The 20777-nt window shown below is 44.6% G+C and overlaps 1 protein-coding gene across 2 annotated transcripts in view; it reads left to right on the top strand.

Annotated features, from left to right (window-relative positions):
* mrpl33 (mitochondrial ribosomal protein L33) overlaps nucleotides 1-20777 on the top strand; it is a 124792-nt gene that overhangs the window by 98484 nt on the left and 5531 nt on the right. Inside the window, exon 2 of one of the 2 annotated variants that reach the window (XM_068027753.1) lies at nucleotides 6765-6783. The exons of the other annotated variant lie outside the window; for it this stretch is intronic. Within the exon in view, the coding sequence (XP_067883854.1) occupies nucleotides 6765-6783 (19 nt within the window). The remainder of the gene's footprint in view (nucleotides 1-6764; nucleotides 6784-20777) is intronic. 2 annotated transcript variants of the gene reach the window in all.

Below are 20777 nucleotides of genomic sequence, written 5' to 3'. Positions count from 1 at the left end.
GTACTGCGCTGTAATGTTCTAATTCATGTATTTGTCAAGATGCCTCTTAAACGTCGCTATCGTACCTGCTTCCACCACCTCCCCCGGCAGCAAGTTCCAGGCACTCACCACCATCTGTGTAAAGAACTTGCCTCGCAAATCCCCTCTAATCTTTGCCCCTCTCACATTAAACCTATGTCCCCTAGTAACTGACTCTTCCACCCTGGGAAAAAGCTTCTGACTATCCACTCTGTCCATGCCACTCATAACTTTGTAAACCTCTATCATGTCACCCCTCCACCTCCATCGTTCCAGTGAAAACAATCTGAGTTTATCCAACCTCTCCTCATAGCTAATGCCCTCCAGACCAGGCAACATCCTGGTAAACCTCTTCTGTACCCTCTCCAAAGCCTCCACGTCCTTCTGGTAGTGTGGCGACCAGAATTGCAAGCAATATTCTAAGTGTGGCCTAACTAAAGTTCTGTACAGCTGCAGCATGACTTGCCAATTTTTATACTCTATGCCCCAACCGATGAAGGCAAGCATGCTGTATGCCTTCTTGACTACCTTATCCACCTGCGTTGCCACTTTCAGTGACCTGTGGACCTGTACGCCCAGATCTCTCTGCCTGTCAATACTCCTAAGGGTTCTGCCATTTACTGTATACCTCCCACCTGCATTAGATCTTCCAAAATGCATTACCTCACATTTGTCCGGATTAAACTCCATCTGCCATTTCTCCGCCCAAGTCTCCAACCGATCTATATCCTGCTGTATCCTCTGACAATCCTCATCACTGTCCGCAACTCCTCCAACCTTTGTGCTGTCCGCAAACTTACGAATCAGATCAGCGACATTTTCCTCCAAATCATTTATATATACTACAAACAGCAAAGGTCCCAACACTGATCCCTGCGGAACACCACTAGTCACATCCCTCCATTCAGAAAAGCACCCTTCCACTGCTACCCTCTGTCTTCTATGACTGAGCCAGTTCTGTATCCATCTTGCCAGCTCACCTCTGATCCCATGTGACTTCACCTTTTGTACCAGTCTGCCATGAGGGACCTTGTCAAAAGCTTTACTGAAGTCCATATAGATAACATCCACTGCCCTTCATCAGTCATCTTTGTCACTTCCTCAAAAAACTCAATCAAATTAGTGTCATCTGCGAACTTACTGATCATACCTCCTATATTCACGTCTAAATCATTAATGTACACTACAAACAGCAAGGGTTCCTGCAGTGCTCCACTGGTCACAGGCTTCTATTCGCAGAAACAACCCTCGACCATCACCCTCTGCCACTGAGCCAATTTTGGATCCAGTTTGCCAAATTGCCCTGGATCCCATGGGCTGTTATCTTCCTGTTCAATCTCTCATGCGGGATCTTATCAAAACCCTTACTGAAGTGTATGTAGACTACAGCAACTGCTTTACCCTCATCTACACACCTAGTCGCCTCCTCGAAAAATTCAAATTTGTTAGACATGATCTCCCCCTGACAAAGCCATGCTGACTATCTTTTATTAATCCCTGCCTCTCTTAAGTGGAGATTAATCGTGTGCCTCAGAATTTTTTCCAATAGTTTCCTTACCACTGATGTTAGACTCACTGGTCTGTAATTACCTGGTTTATCCCTACTACCCAACTAATGTTGCCATTTTTGCTGGCCTCCAGTCCTCTGGCACCTCTCCTTTGGCCAGAGAGGATTTGAAAATTTGTGTCAGAGCCCCTGCTATCTCCTCCCTTGCCTCACATAGCAGCTTGGGATACATCTCATCTGGGCCTGGGGATTTATCCACTTTTAAGACTGCTAAGACCGCTAATACCTCCTCCCTTTCAATGCTAATTTGTTCAAGTATATCACAATCCCGCCCCCTGATCTCAACGCCTACAACGTCCTTCGCCATACTGAACACCTCACCTGCATCCTATAGTTCCACACACACATTGCCACTTTGGTCCCTAATGGGCCCTACTCTTTTCCTGGTTGTCCCCTTGCCCTTAATATACTTATAAAACGCCTTGGGATTTTCCTTTATCTTGCCCGCCAGTGTTCTTTCATGCCTCCTCTTCGCTCTGCTAATTAATTTTTTAAGTACCCCCTTACACTTTCTATACTTTTATTTATTTAGAGATACAGCACTGAAACAGGCCCTTCGGCCCACCAAGTCTGTGCCGATCAACAACCACCCATTTATACTAATAACCCGACAGTAATCCCATATTCCCTACCACCTACCTACACTAGGGGCAATTTACAATGGCCAATTTACCCATCACCTGCAAGTCTTTGGCTGTGGGAGGAAACTGGAGCACCCGGCGAAAACCCACGCGATCACAGGGAGAACTTGCAAACTCCGCACAGGCAGTACCCAGAATCGAACCCGGGTCCCTGGAGCTGTGAGGCTGCCGTGCTAACCACTGCGCCACTGTGCCGCCCGCTGTTTTCAGCCCTCTGCATCTGCTGTAAGCCTCCTTTTTTTTTCTTTATCCAATCCTCTATATCCCTTGACATCCAGGGTTTCCTGGACTTGTTTGTCCTACCCTTCACCTTTACGAGAACATGTTGGCCCTGAAGCCTCACTATTTCCTTTCTGAATGACTCCCACTGGTCTGATGTAGACTTTCCTACAAGTAGCTGTTCCCAGTCCACTTTGGCCAGATCCTATTTATCATATTGAAATCGGCCTTCCCCCAATTCAGTACCTTTATTTCCGGTCCATCTTTGTCCTTTTCCATAACTAGTGTGGGACTAGAGTCACATCTCAGGCAGACCAGGTAGGGTCTATGAAGACATTAGTGAAACAGTTGGGTTTTTACGACCATCTGGAAGCCTTTGTGGTTATATTTCTGGTGCTAATCCACACATGACCAGATTTATTGAATTCAGTTTTACACCTTGCCATAGTGGGATCTGAGCTCACAGTCTCTTGAGTTACTGGTCCAGTAGCATAACTACAAGGCTACCATACCATATCATTGTTAGAGCTGAATAGTTCCACTATTAAGTGGTTGTAACAACCATATGTGTGTGTGAGGGCATGAATCTCGCTAGATTCAGGCCATCACCTACCTGGAGCGGAGGTTGGCAGGTGGCTCACACGCGTAGGCTGTACTTGACTGTCTGCTTGGCTCAGTTGGTAGTACTTTGGCCTCTGTGCCAGAAGGTTGAAGGTTCCAGCCCCACTCCATAATTTCTCTTGCATGTCTAATGTACTTTAGGGAAGGAAATCCGCCATCCTTACCTGGTCTGGCCTACATGTGACTCCAGACCCACAGCAATATGATTGACTCTTAAAATTCCCTCTGAAATGACCTAGCAAGCCACTCAATTCAAGGGCAATTAGGGATGGACAACAAATGTTGGCCTTGCCAGCGACGCCCACAACCTACAAAACAAATCTTTTAAAAATACTGTAAATTGCTATTCCAGTGCAGTAGTGAAGAAGTGTTTCATTGCAGGAGGTGCTATCCTCAACGTGAGATGTTAGATCGAGGGTTTGCCTGTTTCAGGTGGATGTCAAGAATTGCTCATCAATGACTTGAGACCTCGGAGGTGGCAAGGTGTTGCGCAATGCTGAGGTCAAGAGATGGATGTGGGTGGTAAGGTTCATGTCCGGGGTGAGATTGATTGAGGACAGGAAGGCAGAAATCAAGGGCAAGAGGAATTTAGGTGAAGATTGAAGTCATGGAGGATGAGTCATCATTTGTTGCAAAGACATGTATCGAAGCAAATGATTACCATTCAAAGCCACGGCTTTTATTTTGGTGGAAGACTGTCAGTGGCTTGAACAAACATTCAGCCCGTTAAACCTGATAATGGACTGGGAGTTATTTTTCATGTTTACTTGTAACTTCATAGACAGTTGCAGCCAAAGGTGTGATCCCTCCCCATACAATGCTTGATGATTTGGTGAATACATTAGCAAGATGGAAATGGTTAAAATGTAATCTAGAAGATATGACCCCTGAATGCTTTTATTGCTTTTTTTGTTGCAGTATATTGGGCACTATACCTTGACTGTTCTAGTGAGAAATAAATCATTCCTTATGTAAAAGATTTATCTGGTGCACTCTTCCATATTTTGTCGCATGTGCAATTTTAAGACTGTACTTAATATGCAAATGGAAATAAAAGTACTTCCTTATCCTGTCTGTGCCCAACACTCCTCCAGCAGTCAACAATGCCCAAAGGCAGACCACTACAGACCCTTGAGCTGTGTTGTTGTTGAGCTGGTTTGATCAGGCACAAAAGGTTGACCTCTGATTTTGTTACTGTCCCTGTGGAGAAACTCTTCGTGATATGGCAATGTTCATTATATTTACAAAGCTTACTGGGAAGAAAAGCTGACAGTTCACTTCTGGTGCAACCATGCCACAAGATTTCAGATTCATACCAATGCGAGTCTTCTGGAGTGTTAATCAAGTGCCAAAATTCAAATCAACTCTACAGTTACAGTGTGAATGCACCCTTATTGAAACCAAGACTAATTTCACTATGTCCTCCTCTAATTCATTCCTAGGATCTCTGTGGAACTCTTCTTCCGTCTACCCCTCTCTTCCGAGAACTTTTCGAATCTAAGCTTTGCGTGATTTAATAACTATACTGTTTTAGCCCATCATCTTGCTACCTTATTTGCTGCCTTGACCCCTCATCTGTGTTAGTCAATTTAAAGAAAACAGCACTCCCACTTTCAACATTGCATTGGATGGTGCATACTTTTTGCCACATGAAGGCTGTATATTAATATGTTTGAATATTTCTTAGAAGCAGTCAAAATTGAGAGTTGAAGCACAGGATGGCTATTTCAGGGGGTGACCAAAGTTATGCTTCTTGTACAGTACAACGGCGGCGCAGTGGTTAGCACTGCAGCCTCACAGCTCCAGCGACCTGAGTTCGGTTCTGGGTACTGCCTGTGCGGAGTTTGCAAGTTCTCCATGTGACTGCGTGGGTTTTCGCCGGGTGCTCCGGTTTCCTCCCACAGCCAAAGACTTGCAGGTTGATAGGTAAATTGGCCATTGTAAATTGCCCCTAGTGTAGGTAGGTGGTAGGAGAACTGGTGGGGATGTGGTAGGGAATATGGGATTAATGTAGGATTAGTATAAATGGGTGGTTGATGGTCGGCACAGACTCGGTGGGCCGAAGGGTCTGTTTCAGTGCTGTATCTCTCTATGACTCTATAACACTTTGATACACGCATATACTGAAGGCACACGTACTGAAGATGGCTTTACACATGCCCATACTGAAGACAACTTATGACATGCCTAAATCTTTTAAAATCTGGCAGCCCAGCACAAGGAGCGTGAGCTGATGCTGGAACTACAAACACTGCTGGGTTGGATTATTGTTACTGGCCCTTTGAATGAACGAAAATAATTTGTCTTTATAAAGTGTCTTATCAGACCCTGAAGCACTTCTTTGAATTAATATTTGCAATGAATTGCTTTTTGAAGTAACTGACTTGTGTAGGCAAATATGGCAATTGGGGCAAACAGCACTGAGACAAATGTTAACCTGAATTTTAGTAATGTTGGTAAAGGGAAGTTCTTTCTTAGATAGTGACATGGGATCTTTTACGTTCGCGAGAGCAAGCAGACCCAACAATGCAGCGTTCTCTCAGCAATACATTTGAGGAATGACCCAGAGTCACTTCTGTAGCACAAGGGCTGGGAACACTAGTCTTCTGACTCGGAGGCAGTTGTGCTACCAATTGAGCCATTTATAAATGTTCAAGTAGCAACTGTATTCAGGCATTTGTTATCTTTATCTTTCAAGGTTTACTGGCATGGGCAAGTTTTCTAATTTATTGTGATCCCATACACTGCCCTTGGCCTTGCCGCTCTGCCTGTAATGCCCTTGTCCTTGCCGCTCTGCCTGTAACGCCCTTGGCCTTGTTGCTCTGCCTGTAATGCCCTTGGCCTTGCTGCCCTGCTTGTAATGACCTTGGCCTTGCCGCTCTGCCTGTAATGAGCTTGGCCTTGCCGCTCTGCCTGTAATGAGCTTGGCCTTGCTGCCCTGCCTTTAATACCCTTGGCTTTGCTGCCCATTCCTGTAATGCCATTGGCCTTGCTGCCCTGCCTGTAATGCCCTTGGCCTTGCCGCTCTGCCTGTAATGCCCTTGGCCTTGCCGCTCTGCCTGTAATGAGCTTGGCCTTGCCGCTCTGCCTGTAATGAGCTTGGCCTTGCTGCCCTGCCTGTAATGCCCTTGGCCTTGCTGCCCTGCCTGTAATGCCCTTGGTCTTGCTGCCCTGCCTATGCCGCCCTCTTGGCCCAGTGTTCATGTTGAGTCATGGCCAACCTTTCTGAACCTGATGCTAAATGCATTGGTCAGTTACGACTCTCCTGCTGCAGGACTCTGTTCCTATCACTAGGTGATGCTCATATGCTGTGTTGAGTGCACTAGTGGTATCTCGTGGCAGCACTCGTCCTCTAATTCCTGTTTATTGAGTGTCTTTCAAGTCAAATGGCAATTGTAACAGATCGATTACAAAGATATTGTCCATGATGGCATTGATGTCACAAGAGTGCAAAATACACTGGGGAATTGTTTTAATTAACCATAGATGCTTTAAGAATATGTATAATGTGTGGAATTTTCCTGAAGTGCCTTTGCAGTAGATTTGTGTGGTGGGGCATGATTGGCTGATCTCAGAAGTGGTGCTGTTTTATTATATTATTGATTTATTTAAAATGTAGTGATCTGAAGCTGAGTTATAAGTGAACTAATGTTCTTTTTCTTCCCCTTTTTTTACTCAAACCTGTTGGATGACTGCAGTTGCCAAGAGCAAATCAAAGTAAGTCAATACTTGTATTATTTATTACTGTCAGTATGCTACAAGGGCTGGAAAAATGCTAAGTAAGTTCTTTGCCTCAGTTTTTACCAAGGATGAGACAGGTAACTTATTTGGGAACTGGGAAGGGAATTAGAGGGTGTTGTGATGGCTACCAGCCTGGACCAACATAAGGTAAGTAAAACCCAGGGGCCGGATACAGGACATCTGAGGATCCTTAAGGAAATCATGGAGGAAATAGCAGTATCGTGGGCACAAATATTGCAGAAATCGTTAAATGCTAGAGAGGTGCCTGGGGACTGGAGAAAGGCTGCTGTTACTCCTATCTGAAAACAAAGTGAGCAAAAGAGACCAAGGAGAGTACAAGCCAGTGAGTTTGACATCCATTGTAGGTTACATTAATGGAAGCCCTTGTCAAATATAAGGTCATGGAGCATCTGGATAGAAATAAAATCATTAAAAGGTAGTCAGTATAGGTTCATAAAGGGAAGGTCTTGCAATTTTCTTTGAGGGTGTGACAGAGGAGCTTGTTAAGGATAAGGTAGTAAATATGGTGTATTTGGATCTCAGTAAGCCCTTTGATACAGTTGCCCTGGGAAGGCTAATACTGAAAATAAAGTGAAAATCAATGTCAATATTTTACAATGGGTTTGCAATTGGATGACGGACAGAACACTGAGAGTGGTAATACAGGGAGAACATTACCAGTGGAGTCCCACGGGACCTGTTTTGGGACCTATTTTGTCTAATATCTTTCATAAATGATATGTTCCTTGGGGATCACAAGCATAATAGTTAAATTTGCAAATGAAGGTGTTTGATTCCAAAGCTGAACTGGCTAAACTCAAGGAGGATTTAAATATATTTGGGAATTAGTCAGGCAGGTGGTAGATGACATTCAACGTAGAGAAATGTCCAGAGCTCCCCAGCACTGGGGTTTTCTTTGCTTAATGTCTGGCTCTGTTGTAGACTGATTGATTGCCATGATTAGTCAAGAATTTCATTATCATTGCACTATGTGACTAAAGGTGAACGAGATGGACCTTGAACATTTTTCATCTAGCAGTTCCTATGTTCTGATAAGCACAGCAACAATGTGGGTAACGTTGGAATTAGGGAAATGCACTTAGGAACAAAAAAATTCTCTGCTCACTTGGTTTGTAAATGTGACTTGATGTGGTGGAGAGATGTACCAGACGCTCCCTGGTATGACCCTCAGTCTGTACTGAGTTAACCAGTGTGGTCCAGCTGGCCTATAGCAGGGACAAGCCAGGATTTCTGTAGTTGCTCTTTATGCAGTGACCCCGTATGGAAGATGGATGTGTGTGGACACCAGACAATGACCAGACAGGACAGGGTTTTGATGCTCCATGAAACCTAATGGGACTGCCAACCCTCGCTGTCGAGACGGAGGAAATGGCCCCATTGCTGAATTATTAGAACGCAGCCGAATCCTGCAGAACCATACCACAAAAGGGAAGCGAATGGAACGGGGAAAAATAATAAGAAAGAAAGGATTACTTTCAGTTTTATTCACAATCCTTTCAGATTCTTGGGCTGCCAGATATTCTGGCCTGTGCCATTGTGATAACACTTCTGGAAGGAGTGCAAGAGCAGACCTGTGATGGAGCACTAATTGTTCTCCAATCAGTGTGGTACCTGCACCTCGACACAGTGAGCTGGGAGATCCACACTCTCTCCCTTAACACTGGGCTGGGAGATCCACTCTCTCTCCCTTAACACAGTGGGCTGGGAGATCCACAGTCTCTCCCTTAACACAGTGGGCTGGGAGATCCACAGTCTCTCCCTTAACACAGTGAGCTGGGAGATCCACACTCTCTCCCTTAACACTGGGCTGCGAGATCCACACTCTCTCCCTTAACACAGTGGGCTGGGAGATCCACACTCTCTCCCTTAACACAGTGGGCTGGGAGATCCACACTCTCTCCCTTAACACAGTGAGCTGGGAGATCCACACTCTCTCCCTTAACACAGTGAGCTGGGAGATCCACACTCTCTGCCTTAACACAGTGGGCTGGGAGATCCACACTCTCTCCCTTAACACAGTGGGCTGGGAGATCCACAGTCTCTCCCTTAACACAGTGGGCTGGGAGATCCACAGTCTCTCCCTTAACACAGTGGGCTGGGAGATCCACACTCCCTTAACACAGTGGGCTGGGAGATCCACACTCTCTCCCTTAACACAGTGGGCTGGGAGATCCACACTCTCTCCCTTTAACACAGTGGGCTGGGAGATCCACACTCTCTCCCTTTAACACAGTGGGCTGGGAGATCCACATTCTCTCCCTTAACACAGTGGGCTGGGAGATCCACACTCTCTCCCTTAACACAGTGGGCTGGGAGATTCACACTCTCTCCTTTAACACAGTGGGCTGGGAGATCCACACTCTTTCCCTTATCACAGTGAGCTGGGAGATCCTCACTCTCTCCTTTAACACAGTGAGCTGGGAGATTCACACACTCTCCCTTAACGCAGTGGGCTGGGAGATTCACACTCTCTCCCTTAACACAGTGGGCTGGGAGATCCACACACTCTCCCTTAACACAGTGGGCTGGGAGATCCACACTCTCCCTTAACACAGTGGGCTGGGAGATCCGCACTCTCTCCCTTATCACAGTGGGCTGGGAGATCCGCACTCTCTCCCTTAACACAGTGGGCTGGGAGATCCACTCTCTCTCCCTTAACACAGTGGGCTGGGAGATCCACTCTTTCTCCCTTAACACAGTGGGCTGGGAGATCCACACTCTCTCCCTTATCACAGTGAGCTGGGAGATCCACACTCTCCCTTATCACAGTGGGCTGGGAGATCCGCACTCTCTCCCTTAACACAGTGGGCTGGGAGATCCACTCTCTCTCCCTTAACACAGTGGGCTGGGAGATCCACACTCTCTCCCTTATCACAGTGAGCTGGGAGATCCACACTCTCTCCCTTATCACAGTGAGCTGGGAGATCCACACTCTCTCCTTTAATACAGTGAGCTGGGAGATCCACACTTTCTCCCTTAACACAGTGGGCTGGGAGATTCACACTCTCTCCCTTATCACAGTGAGCTGGGAGATCCACACTTTCTCCCTTAATGCATTTGGTGGGCAATCTACTCAGTGCTGTGGGGTGGGTGATCTACTTTCTCTCCTTTCATGCAGTTTCTGGTAGATTCACACTTTTGGTGGAGTGGGAGATCTCCATCTCCCTTCATGCAGTTAGTAGGAGCTCCACACTCTGGATACACTGGGGTGGGAGATCTGCTCTCTCTTAATGCAGTTAGATGGGACATCTGCTTTGGCAATATCTTGATGCACTATGGAAGATATTCCCTTTGCTTCCTCTTTCTGCGGTTACACTCTGGGCTGATCCCTCAGTGCTTCACATCACCACTTTATTATATTGTTTCTTGCTTCCACGGCAATTTCCTGAGATTGTGTGGCACCTTTGTGACCTGGAACTAACTGCCCATAGCGGTGGTGGAAGTGGAGACAATCAATGACTTCAAGAGCAAGTTGGATGGCCACTTGAAGGAAATAAACTTGCAGGGCTATGGGAATCGAGCCGGGGAATGGGACTAACCGGATAGCTCCTTGCAGAGCCGGCATGGACTCGATGGGCCGAATAGCCTCCTTCTGTGGCCTAAATGACAATGCTGGATTTGTTTTTATATTTTATGTGTTTGATGGGTGACGCGTTCATGTTGAACAGCATGATACATTCTGAACCTCTTTGCTGTCACTAGCATTTCTTGGTTTCTTGCAAAAGAGGAGTTCCAAACATATATACGAAAACTACAAAGGGACCTGAATGTCCTTGTTAATAAGTCACTGAAATATAACATGCAGGTGCAGCAAGCAATTAAGAAGGCTAATGGTACATTAGCCTTTATCGCAGGAGAATTTGAGTACAGGAGTAATGAAGTCTTGCTTCAATTGTATAGAACTTTGATTAGACTGTACCTAAGTACTGTGTGCAGTTTTGGTCCCCTTACTTTAGGAAGAATATTATTGCTGTTGAGGGAGTGCCATGAAGGTCCACCAGACTTGTTCCCGGGATGGCAGGACTGTCCTGTGAAGAGAGATTGGGGAAACTGGGCCTCTATTCTCTAGAGTTTCGATGAATGAGAGGTGATCTCATTGAAACCTACAAAATACTTAAAGGGATAGACAGGTAGATGCAGCTAAGATGTTTCCCCTGGTTGGGGAGTCTAGAACCAGGGAACACAATTTCAAAATAAGGGGGAAGCCACTTAGGACAGAGATGAGGAGAAATTTCTTTTCTCACAGGGTTGTGAATCTGTGGAATTCTCTATCCCAGAGGGCTGTAGAAGCTCAGTCATTGAGTATGTTTAAAACAGAAATTAACAGATTTCTAAATACAAATAACATAAAGGGATATGGGGATAATGTGGGAAAAAGACATTGGAGTGGATGATCAGCCATGATTGTGTTGAATGGTGGGGCAGGCTTGATGGGCTGAATGGCCTACTCCTATCTTCCTAACCATTAACTTTTTTCATCATTTAGAAAGAAAATAGAACATCTGTTTCGAGTCCCTTCGTGTTTATCTTGGGCTTGGCCTGAAGCTTTGTGTCACATGAATACATTAAGCTTCTAATGACCAACAAGTAGATGGTATGCTGGATGAAGGAACATCTGTATTTTTGTCGAGGGCACTCTTAGTATAAAGCTCTGCCTTGTAGTGGTATTGATGTCTTGGGCCTTCCAACACTCCAGATGTGGCATTTTGTCCCTCTTTAATAGCAGGAGAGGAATGTTTCAGAGACCTGTTCAGGTTTCATTGGGTGTATAATAGATGATGTGGAGGCAAGGATTTAACTGTCCACCAGTTTGACATCTTCCTTATGCAGGGCTACAGTTGTATATGTGAGCAAAAATATTGTCAGTAGGATTTTAGTAAGGATTAATGGTGGGTGTGTAAGATTTCCATCCAATGTCCACTTGAACTGTGAGAACATCCTATAGATTCTGCAAATGTGACACTAGGGTGAAGTGGTGGTTCAAGGTCTGTTAGTGATATTTGAGATAGTGATTTTAAAGCTGCTTTTATATTGTCGCTGTTTTAATTTGGAAACTGGTGTCCGTGAGCTGGCGCTGACGACTGGTAAGTCTGGATCCCATCCCCTGGCAGCAGAATCACAGACCAATTAAAAAGTGGACCGAGTTAACAGAGCTGGGGTGTGGCAGTGTAAAGGTAGCAAAATTGGCAAACAGACATCAGGCTCTGGCAATCCAAATTAAAACAACATCAATGTCAAACGCAGCTTAATTGCATTGCAGTGTTCGTTTGTATTTGTTTAATTTGTGATTTTTGACTGTTGGCACCGATATATTAATCTCGTTGAAAAGTTGCAAGCTTCTCACAGCACCTATTGATTGAAGGGTCAGGCTTGTGAATCACATCACTCTGGGGGGGTGTTGACCTTATTAACTTGGTACTTTATGGAAGAGGCTACACAAACCTAGCTTCAAACAAAACTTTCATCTGACCAGGAACGTACTTTTTCTTTTGTTGTCCTACTTCAAAAGGCATCTGAAGATAGAGCAGGGCTGGACAGGAAAACAGGTGACCTGTTGCATTTCTCTGCATAAAACCATTGAAGTTAGAATTAGAACATTACAGCGCAGTACAGGCCCTTCGGCCCTCGATGTTGCGCCGACCTGTGAAACCATCTGACCTACACTATTCCATTTTCATCCATATGTCTATCCAATGACCACTTAAATGCCCTTAAAGTTGGAAAGTCTACTACTGTTGACTTTCCCTTTTGGCAATAGTTCAGTTTGCTTCACAGCCAGATGCTGTAATCGGCTTACTAGATATTTGTTTCCATTTCAAAAGTAACTATTTACATTACTCACTGTGTACTGTTTGTCCCTCTTCTGACAATCGTGTGTTTTACATTTATTGACATCCTTTAATCAGTGGCACCTCGTTTTTCTTTTCACTACTTTTTTAGTCACTTCCTTTTGGAGGAAAAAGATGATCATGTCCCATTCTTCATAAATTGGTGGTGTGGATTGGGGACAATTTTCCTGTTCCTCAGTTGCTATCGGTGTTGCTGTGTACCCACTGCTAGTAAATGTCTGAGTGGCTATTTTATCTTTTTCCCTGTCAGGGGTTTCTCTCACTTCTAGAATGGCTGCTTTATATGTGAAAAGTCACTGAAGTGATCGCAGATGCCTCCACCATGTCAATTCCAGTTTTTCTGCTTCATCAACTCCTGCACTGGCCCTTCCTAGCCAAGATCCTCTTGTATTGAGTATCTAAAGCTGTACTCTGCCCATCTGATGACTAGAATCTGTCAGGATGCCCAAGATGAACAATTCATCTAAGGAGTTAAATCCTTGACAGTTACATCAGGCCACTACCAAAAATATTTTCACTTGTTCTTTAAATGTTTGATTTAGCTGTGAGACTTAGTGCACAGCATTGAACCAGTAAAACTACCTACTCTCTCTGGTTTAATCACTGATTAAAAATGTCAGAAATCGGATCTTGTGGTTGGCAATGCGATTCTATCCTGACCGTGTGTTTTGTCGCAGCTGGTGTTGAAGAAAATGGGGTGTAGTTTATCGTCACTAATTCCATCTCTTTAGACGGGGAGTTTGGAGAACCCTTTTCAATAACAAAGAGCAACATGAGAACTGTCTGTCTCCACACACCTGTTACTTTAACATCAACTTTTTTTTGCATGTGAAAAATTTTGAATTGCTAGAGTAGAAGTTTGATTTAAGTCATTCAAATTAAACTGCACGGGTAGCATTTTTTTTCGTAAATTCAAATTAGCAATTCAAATTAAGTGAAGTGGGCTGTATTATAGTTACAGGGAATGATAGCATAGTGGTTATGTTACTGGACTAGTAATCCAAGGCCTAGACTTTAATCTTAAGGCCTGTATGCATTGTCTAGAAAATACTTCACCAGTTCTCTTACCACCATGGCAGCTGGGGAATTTAAATTTAGATAATAAATAAATCTGGAACAAAAAGCTAGTATCTGTAATGGTGACCATTAACTATCGGATTCCCTGTCTGACTTGCTAATGTCCTTTAGGGAAGGATATCTGCTGTCTTTACCCAGTCTGGCATATCTGTGACTCCAGACCCACAGCAGTATGGTTGACTCATAACTGCTCTCTGAAATGGTGCATCAAGCTGCTGCGTTCTCAAGGTGGTTCACCACCACTTTCTCGAGGGTAGTTAGGGATGGGCAATAGATGCTGTGACACACACATCATTTGCAAGTGATGCCCATATCCCAGGAATGAATAAAAAGAAATTAATATTTTGCAGCAGCACTATCTGAAGAGAAGATTTCTTGGTTTGTCTCCTCTTGGATGTAATTTGAGACTGAGAGTATTTGAATGATGAGAGTTGTATATTTTTCCAACCTCCTTACATCGCACAAATGGAGCCACTTAGTGGGATCAAATCCATCAGTGTCTGCTATTGAGAGTCTAAAACTGAAATGTGCAAGTATTTTACTCACAGGCTCCCTATTATCTTAAGCCTGAACACATTGTCTAGAAGTGACTTTATTGCAGTGGTTTATTGTTGTAACTGGGTCTATTGTATGTTTGGTAAGCCTAGTTATCACTTTAACTGTTCAGCTCTTGTGTCAGTGGAGACAGTGACATTGACAAATAGAAGTGTGGTCAAGATTTTGGTTCGGCCACAGCAAGGACGTAGCTGGTACAAGACCAGACAAACCATTTTGGGCCATCTGGTCATATTGAAGATTAGGAAAGCGTTTTAATTATAAAAGATAGTCATTGGTTCCCAAGTCTTTATTTTCAGACATCAATCCTGAGTTTCAGTTGCCATCTTGTATGTTTGTTAACTGCTCATTAAGTCAAATTCTCAAGGGCACTGAATCTTGATTAAACTTGTCTTGTTTTTGTGATGGAGTATTGTTGTGTATTTATGTGGATTTCTTTCAGTTTGTTCTTGGGATGTGGGGGACATTGGCAAGGCTGCATTTATTGCCCAGAGATGACTCTGGAGAAGGGCTTTCTGCTTGAACTGCTGCAGTCCTTGTGACGATGGTACTCCCATGATATGTTGGGGAGGGAATTCCAGGGCTTTGACCTGAAGGACTGGCAATACATGCCAAGCTGAGGATGGTGTGAGACTTGGGGAGCATCTTTAAGGTGTTGGTGTTCTTGTCCTTCTCCGTGGTAGACGTCTCAGGGCTGGCAGTTGCTGTCAAAGCAACCTTGATGCACTAGTCGGTACTACAGTTACAGTACAGCAGCGACGGAGAGGATATCTATTCAGTCCACTCACAGGGGCACAATTAAACAAACTGCTCTGTACTGGGTGGCGTTGACCTTTCGGAGTATTGCGGCTGTACCCATCCAGGTGCAGGATAAGCATTCCATCGGATTCTTCTGCCTGTGGATGGTAGAGAGGTTTAGTAAAGGCTGTGTGCTGGATATTTCAATACACTGCAGTGTTGCTTGTGTTGAGAGATTGCACGTGAGAAATGCTTAAAATGTACCAGATTCCATTACTATTTTTAATGGTGATGTTAAGCATTTATGCAATACAGCACAGTTTGGTGTATTGTGGGCTTAATGAGTGAGAGGGTTGCAATGGGTTTGTTTTGTCAGCCTGATTGCGAGAGGCAGTAAATGGCTTCAGTGACCTTTAGTCAATGTACATAAGCTGTTGACATCATAATACTCCTGACAGGTGCAGGTAATTTGCACTCTAGTGTATTTTTACATTTATTGGTAAGATATGAGACATTTGGCACATATGTGCTGCAAATGGGAAAAGTTCCGACAAAATTGCTGGAAGTACATGATATTTCCATCATCATTTGAAACATAGATTGGTTTCAGTTTGTGGTGCCTCTCCCCATTCCCCTGTTAACTCATTTGTTAAGGCCAGTATAATGGAGTTACATAAGCTGGAAAATCGCACATTTGATTCCTGTCTACAGTGAGCTTATGTGTCTGTAGGAGTGCTACGATTGCTCTTGCTGTCTCTGAGCCAGGGAGAGTTAAAATCAGCCAGTGCTCCTATCCTGACTATCATGCAGTGACTCCTGCTGGGTGGCTGTTGTATGAAGAAAGGGTTTTGGTTTGCAGTGATGCACCTCACAATGAAATAACGTGTCAATACTGCTCAGGGTCATGCATGAAGAATGGCCACTTGAAATGCATACCTGGAGTTGAAGCCTTGAGAAGATGATGAGGGATGAAAATTGGCAAGTTTTTTAAAAAATCATGTCTTTGAGATGCTGACTCAGGCTGTACACTTCATTAGCTCTTATTTAAATGCATTAGTGGCTAATTCAAGGAACCTGACAATTTTATTTATAACCCTTGCGAGAGTGATTCATGAGGTAGAATTTTTCTTTGGAAGTTCTATATGAAGTAGAGGATTTGGAAATCCCCAACCAATCAGTTGAATATTGTACAAGTAGATAAAGTATTTTGAGTACGGCTATCCTAGCACAGTGACTAGGTTACTGGACTAATTATCCGTGAGTTCAAATCCTACCATGATAGTTGAGGAAATTAAATTCAAAGAAATAAATCTGGAATAAAAAGCTAGTATCAGTAATAGTGACCATGAAACTGCTGGTTTGTCGTAAAAACCCAACTGGTTCATTAATGTCCTTCAGGGAAGGAAATGCTGCCTACCTGACTGGGTCTGGCTGATATGTGACTCCAGATGGCAAATGGAGTATAATGTAGGAAAATGTGAGGCTGTTTACTTTGGCCGGAAGAAAAGAAAAGCAGAATATTGTTTAAATGGAGAGAGACTGGAGGGCTATGGGTATTTGGGTGTCTTTGTGCATGAATCACAAGAAGTTACAGCAGGAACAGCAAGTAATTAGGAAGGCAAATGGAATGTTTGCCTTTATTGCAAGGGGATGGAGTATAAAGTAGGGAAGTCTTGCTACAACTGTACAGGGCATTGGTGGGAGCAATAGTACCTAGAGCACTATGTACAATTTTAGTCTCTTTACTTAAGGAGGGATATACTTGCATTGGGTGGGGGACTTCAATGTCCATCACCAAGAGTGGCTCGGTAACACCACTACTAACCGAGCTGGCCGAGTCCTAAAGGACATAGCTACTAGATTGGGTATGCGGCAGGTGGTGAGGGAACCAACAAGAGGGGAAAACATACTTGACCTCGTCCTCACCAATCTGCCTGCCGCAGATGCATCTGTCCGTGACAGTATTGGTAAGAGTGACCACCACACAGTCCTTGTGGAGACGAAGTCCCGCCTTCACATTGAGGATACCCTCCATCGTGTTGTGTGGCACTATCACCGTGCTAAATGGGATAGATTTTGAACAGATCTAGCAATGCAAAACTGGGCATCCATGAGGCGCTCTAGGCCATCAGCAGCAGCAGAATTGTGCTCAACCACAAGCTGTAACCTCATGGCCCGGCATATCCCCCACTCTACCATTCCCATCAAGCCAGGAGACCAAGCCTGGTTCAATGAAGATTGCAGGAGGGCATGCCAGGAACAGCACCAGGCATACCTCAAAATGAGGTGTCAACCTGGTGAAGCTACAACACAGGACTATCTGCGTGCCAAACTGTGTAAGCAGCATGCGATAGACAGAGCTAAGCGACCCCATAACCAACGGATCAGATCTAAGCTCTGCAGTCCTGCCACATCCAGTCGTTATTGGTGGTGGACAATTAAACAACTAACTGGAGGAGGTGGCTCCACAAATATCCCCATCCTCAATGATGGGGGAGCCCAGCACATCAGTGCGGAAGATAAGGCATTTGCAACAATCTTCAGCCAGAAGTGCCAAGTTGATGATTCATCTTGGCCTCCTCCTCAAGTCCACAGCATTACAGATGCCAGATTCAGCCAATTCAATTCACTTCGCGTGATATCAAGAAACGACTGAAGGCACTGGATACTGCCAAGGCTATGGGTCCTGACAATATTCCGGCAATAGTACTGAAGACCGGTGCTCCAGAACTTGCTGCGCCCCTAGCCAAGCTGTTCCAGTACAGCTACAACACTGGCATCTACCCTGCAATGTGGAAAATTGCCCAGGTATGTCCTGTATACAAAAAGCAGGACAAGTCCAACCTGGCTAATTACCGCCCAATCAGCCTACTCTCAATCATCAGTAAAGTGATGGAAGGTGTCATCAACAGTGCCATTAAGCGGCACTTGCTTAGCAATAACCTGCTCAGTGATGCTCAGTTTGGGTTCTACCAGGGCCACTCAGCTCCTGACCTCATTACAGCCTTGGTTCAAACATGGACAAAAGAGCTGAACTCAAGAGGTGAGGTGAGAGTGACTGCCTTTGACATCAAGGCAGCATTTGACCGAGTATGGCATCAAGGAGCCCTAGCAAAACTGAGGTCAATGGGAATCGGGGAAAAACCTCCGCTGGTTGAAGTCATACTTAGCACAAAGGAAGATGGCTGTGGATGTTGGAGGTCAATCATCCGAGCTCCAGGATATCACTGCAGGAGTTCCTCAGGGTAGTGTCCTCGTCCCAACCATCTTCAGCTGCTTCATCAATGACCTTCCTTCAATCATAAGATCAGAAGTGGGGAGGTTCGCTGATGATTGCACAATGTTCAGCACCATTCATGACTGCTCAGATACTGAAGCAGTCCATGTATAAATGCAGCAAGACCTGGACAATATCCAGGCTTGGGCTGATAAGTGGCAAGTAACATACGTGACACAAGTGCCAGGTAATGACCATCTCCAACAAGAGAGAATCGAAACATCTCCCCTAGACATTCAATGGCATTACCATTGCTGAATCCCCCACTATCAACATCCTAGGGGCTACCATTGACCAGAAACTGAACTGGAGTAGCCATATAAATACCGTGGCTACAAAAGCAGGTCAGAGGCTAGGAATCCTGAGGCGAGTATCTCACCTCCTGACTCCCCAAAGCCTGTCCACCATCTACAAGGCACAAGTCAGGAGTGTGATGGAATACTCTCCACTTGCCTGGATGGGTGCAGCTCCAACAACACTCAAGAAGCTCGACACCATCCAGGACAAAGCAGCCTGCTTGATTGGCACCCCATCTACAAACTTTCACTCCCTCCACCACCGACGCACAGTGGCAGCAGTGTGTACCATTTACAAGATGCACTGCAGCAATGCACCAAGGCTCCTTCGACAGCACCTTCCAAACCCGCGACCTCTACCAACTGGAAGGACAAGAGCAGCAAATGCATGGGAACACCACCACCTGCAAGTTCCCCTCCAAGTCGCACACCATCCTGACTTGGAACTATATCGCCGTTCCTTCACTGTCGCTGGGTCAAAATCCTGGAACTCCCTTCCTAACAGCACTGTGTGTATACCTACCCCAAATGGACTGCAGCGGTTCAAGAAGGCAGCTCACCCCCACCTTCTCAAGGGCAATTAGGGATGGGCAATAAATGCTGGCATTGCCAGCGAAGCCCACATCCACGAATGGATAAAGAAAAATGGCAAAGTGCCATCCATTTCTAAGAATAGCATAATCATTTTTGAAGTAGGGGCTAATGGCCCCATCCTAAAATGCTGTATAATCCGCCTCCATTTTTACATTCTCATTTTAATATTGTGAATCATTAACTGTAGTGGATTGCACCCACGCTCTCCCTTTGTCAGCTGACCTGCTTCTGTGTTACATAACTACAGCTGATACAAAACATCATAGCCGTGCTCCTATCACCTCTGACCTCACCGAATTACACTGGCTCCCTGCATAAAATTACGAAGAGATATTCATAGATTAACTGAATCGGGAAAACTGTGGCAAGTGGATTTCAATGTAGGTGAATGGGATATAAAAGCAAAATACTGCGGATGCTGGAAATCTGAAACAAAAACAAGAAATGCTGGAATCATTCAGCAGGTCTGGCAGCATCTGTGGAAAGAGAAGCAGAGTTAACGTTTCGGGTCAGTAACCCTTCTTCGGAACTGACAAATATTAGAAAAGTCACAGATTATAAGCAAGTGAGGTGGGGGTGGGGCAAGAGATAACAAAGGAGAAGGTGCAGATTGGACCAGGCCACATAGCTGACCAAAAGGTCACGGAGCAAAGGCAAACAATATGTTAATGGTGTGTTAAAAGACAAAGCATTAGTACAGATTAGGTGTGAATACACTGAATATTGAACAGCAGCAAGTGCAAACCTGAAAAAAAACCTGAAAAAAACAGTGGGTAAGCAAACTGAACAAACTAAGATGAAATGAAATAAATGCAAAAAAAATAGTAAAAAATGTAAAAAAAAATGTAAAAAAAAAGGAAGAAAAAATAACTAAAAATGAAAGTAAAATGGGGGGCTGTCATGCTCTGAAATGATTGAACTCAATGTTCAGTCCGGCAGGCTGTATAGTGTGCCTAATCGGTAGATGAGATGCTGTTCCTCGAGCTTGCGTTGATGTTCACTGGAACACTGCAGCAATCCCAGGACAGAGATGTGAGCATGAGAGCAGGGGGGAGTGTTGAAATGGCAAGCAACCGGAAGCTCAGGGTCTTGCTTGCGGACTGAATGGGAGGTCATCCATTTAGGACATAAAAAGGATAAAACAGGGTACTCTCTAAATGGAGAAAAGCTAAAACCAGTGGCCATCCAAAGGAACTTAGTGGTTCAGATACATAGATCAATAAAATATGAACAGGCACAGAAAATTACCAAAAAGGCTAATGGAATGTTGGCTTTTATGTCTAGAGGACTAGAATACAATGGGGTAGAAGTCATGCTTCAGCTTTACAAAGCCCTGGTTAGACCACACCTGGAGTACTGTGAGCAGTTCTGTGCAGTGCACCTTACGAAGGATATATTGACCTTGGAGGGATAGCAGCATAGATTTACCAGAATTGCAAGGAGAGATTACACAAGCTCGGGTTGTATTCCTTGGAATTTTAAAGGTTTAGGAGTGATTTAATCAAAGTTTTCAAGATATTAAGGGGAACAGATAGGGTAGAGAGGAACAATTTCCGCTGGTTG

Source organism: Heterodontus francisci, chromosome 3, assembly GCF_036365525.1.
Source record: "Heterodontus francisci isolate sHetFra1 chromosome 3, sHetFra1.hap1, whole genome shotgun sequence".
In the NCBI taxonomy this organism is placed as follows: domain Eukaryota; kingdom Metazoa; phylum Chordata; class Chondrichthyes; order Heterodontiformes; family Heterodontidae; genus Heterodontus; species Heterodontus francisci.
The sequence above is the reverse complement of the archived record's forward strand: the minus strand, read 5'-3'. Positions and strand labels throughout refer to the sequence as shown.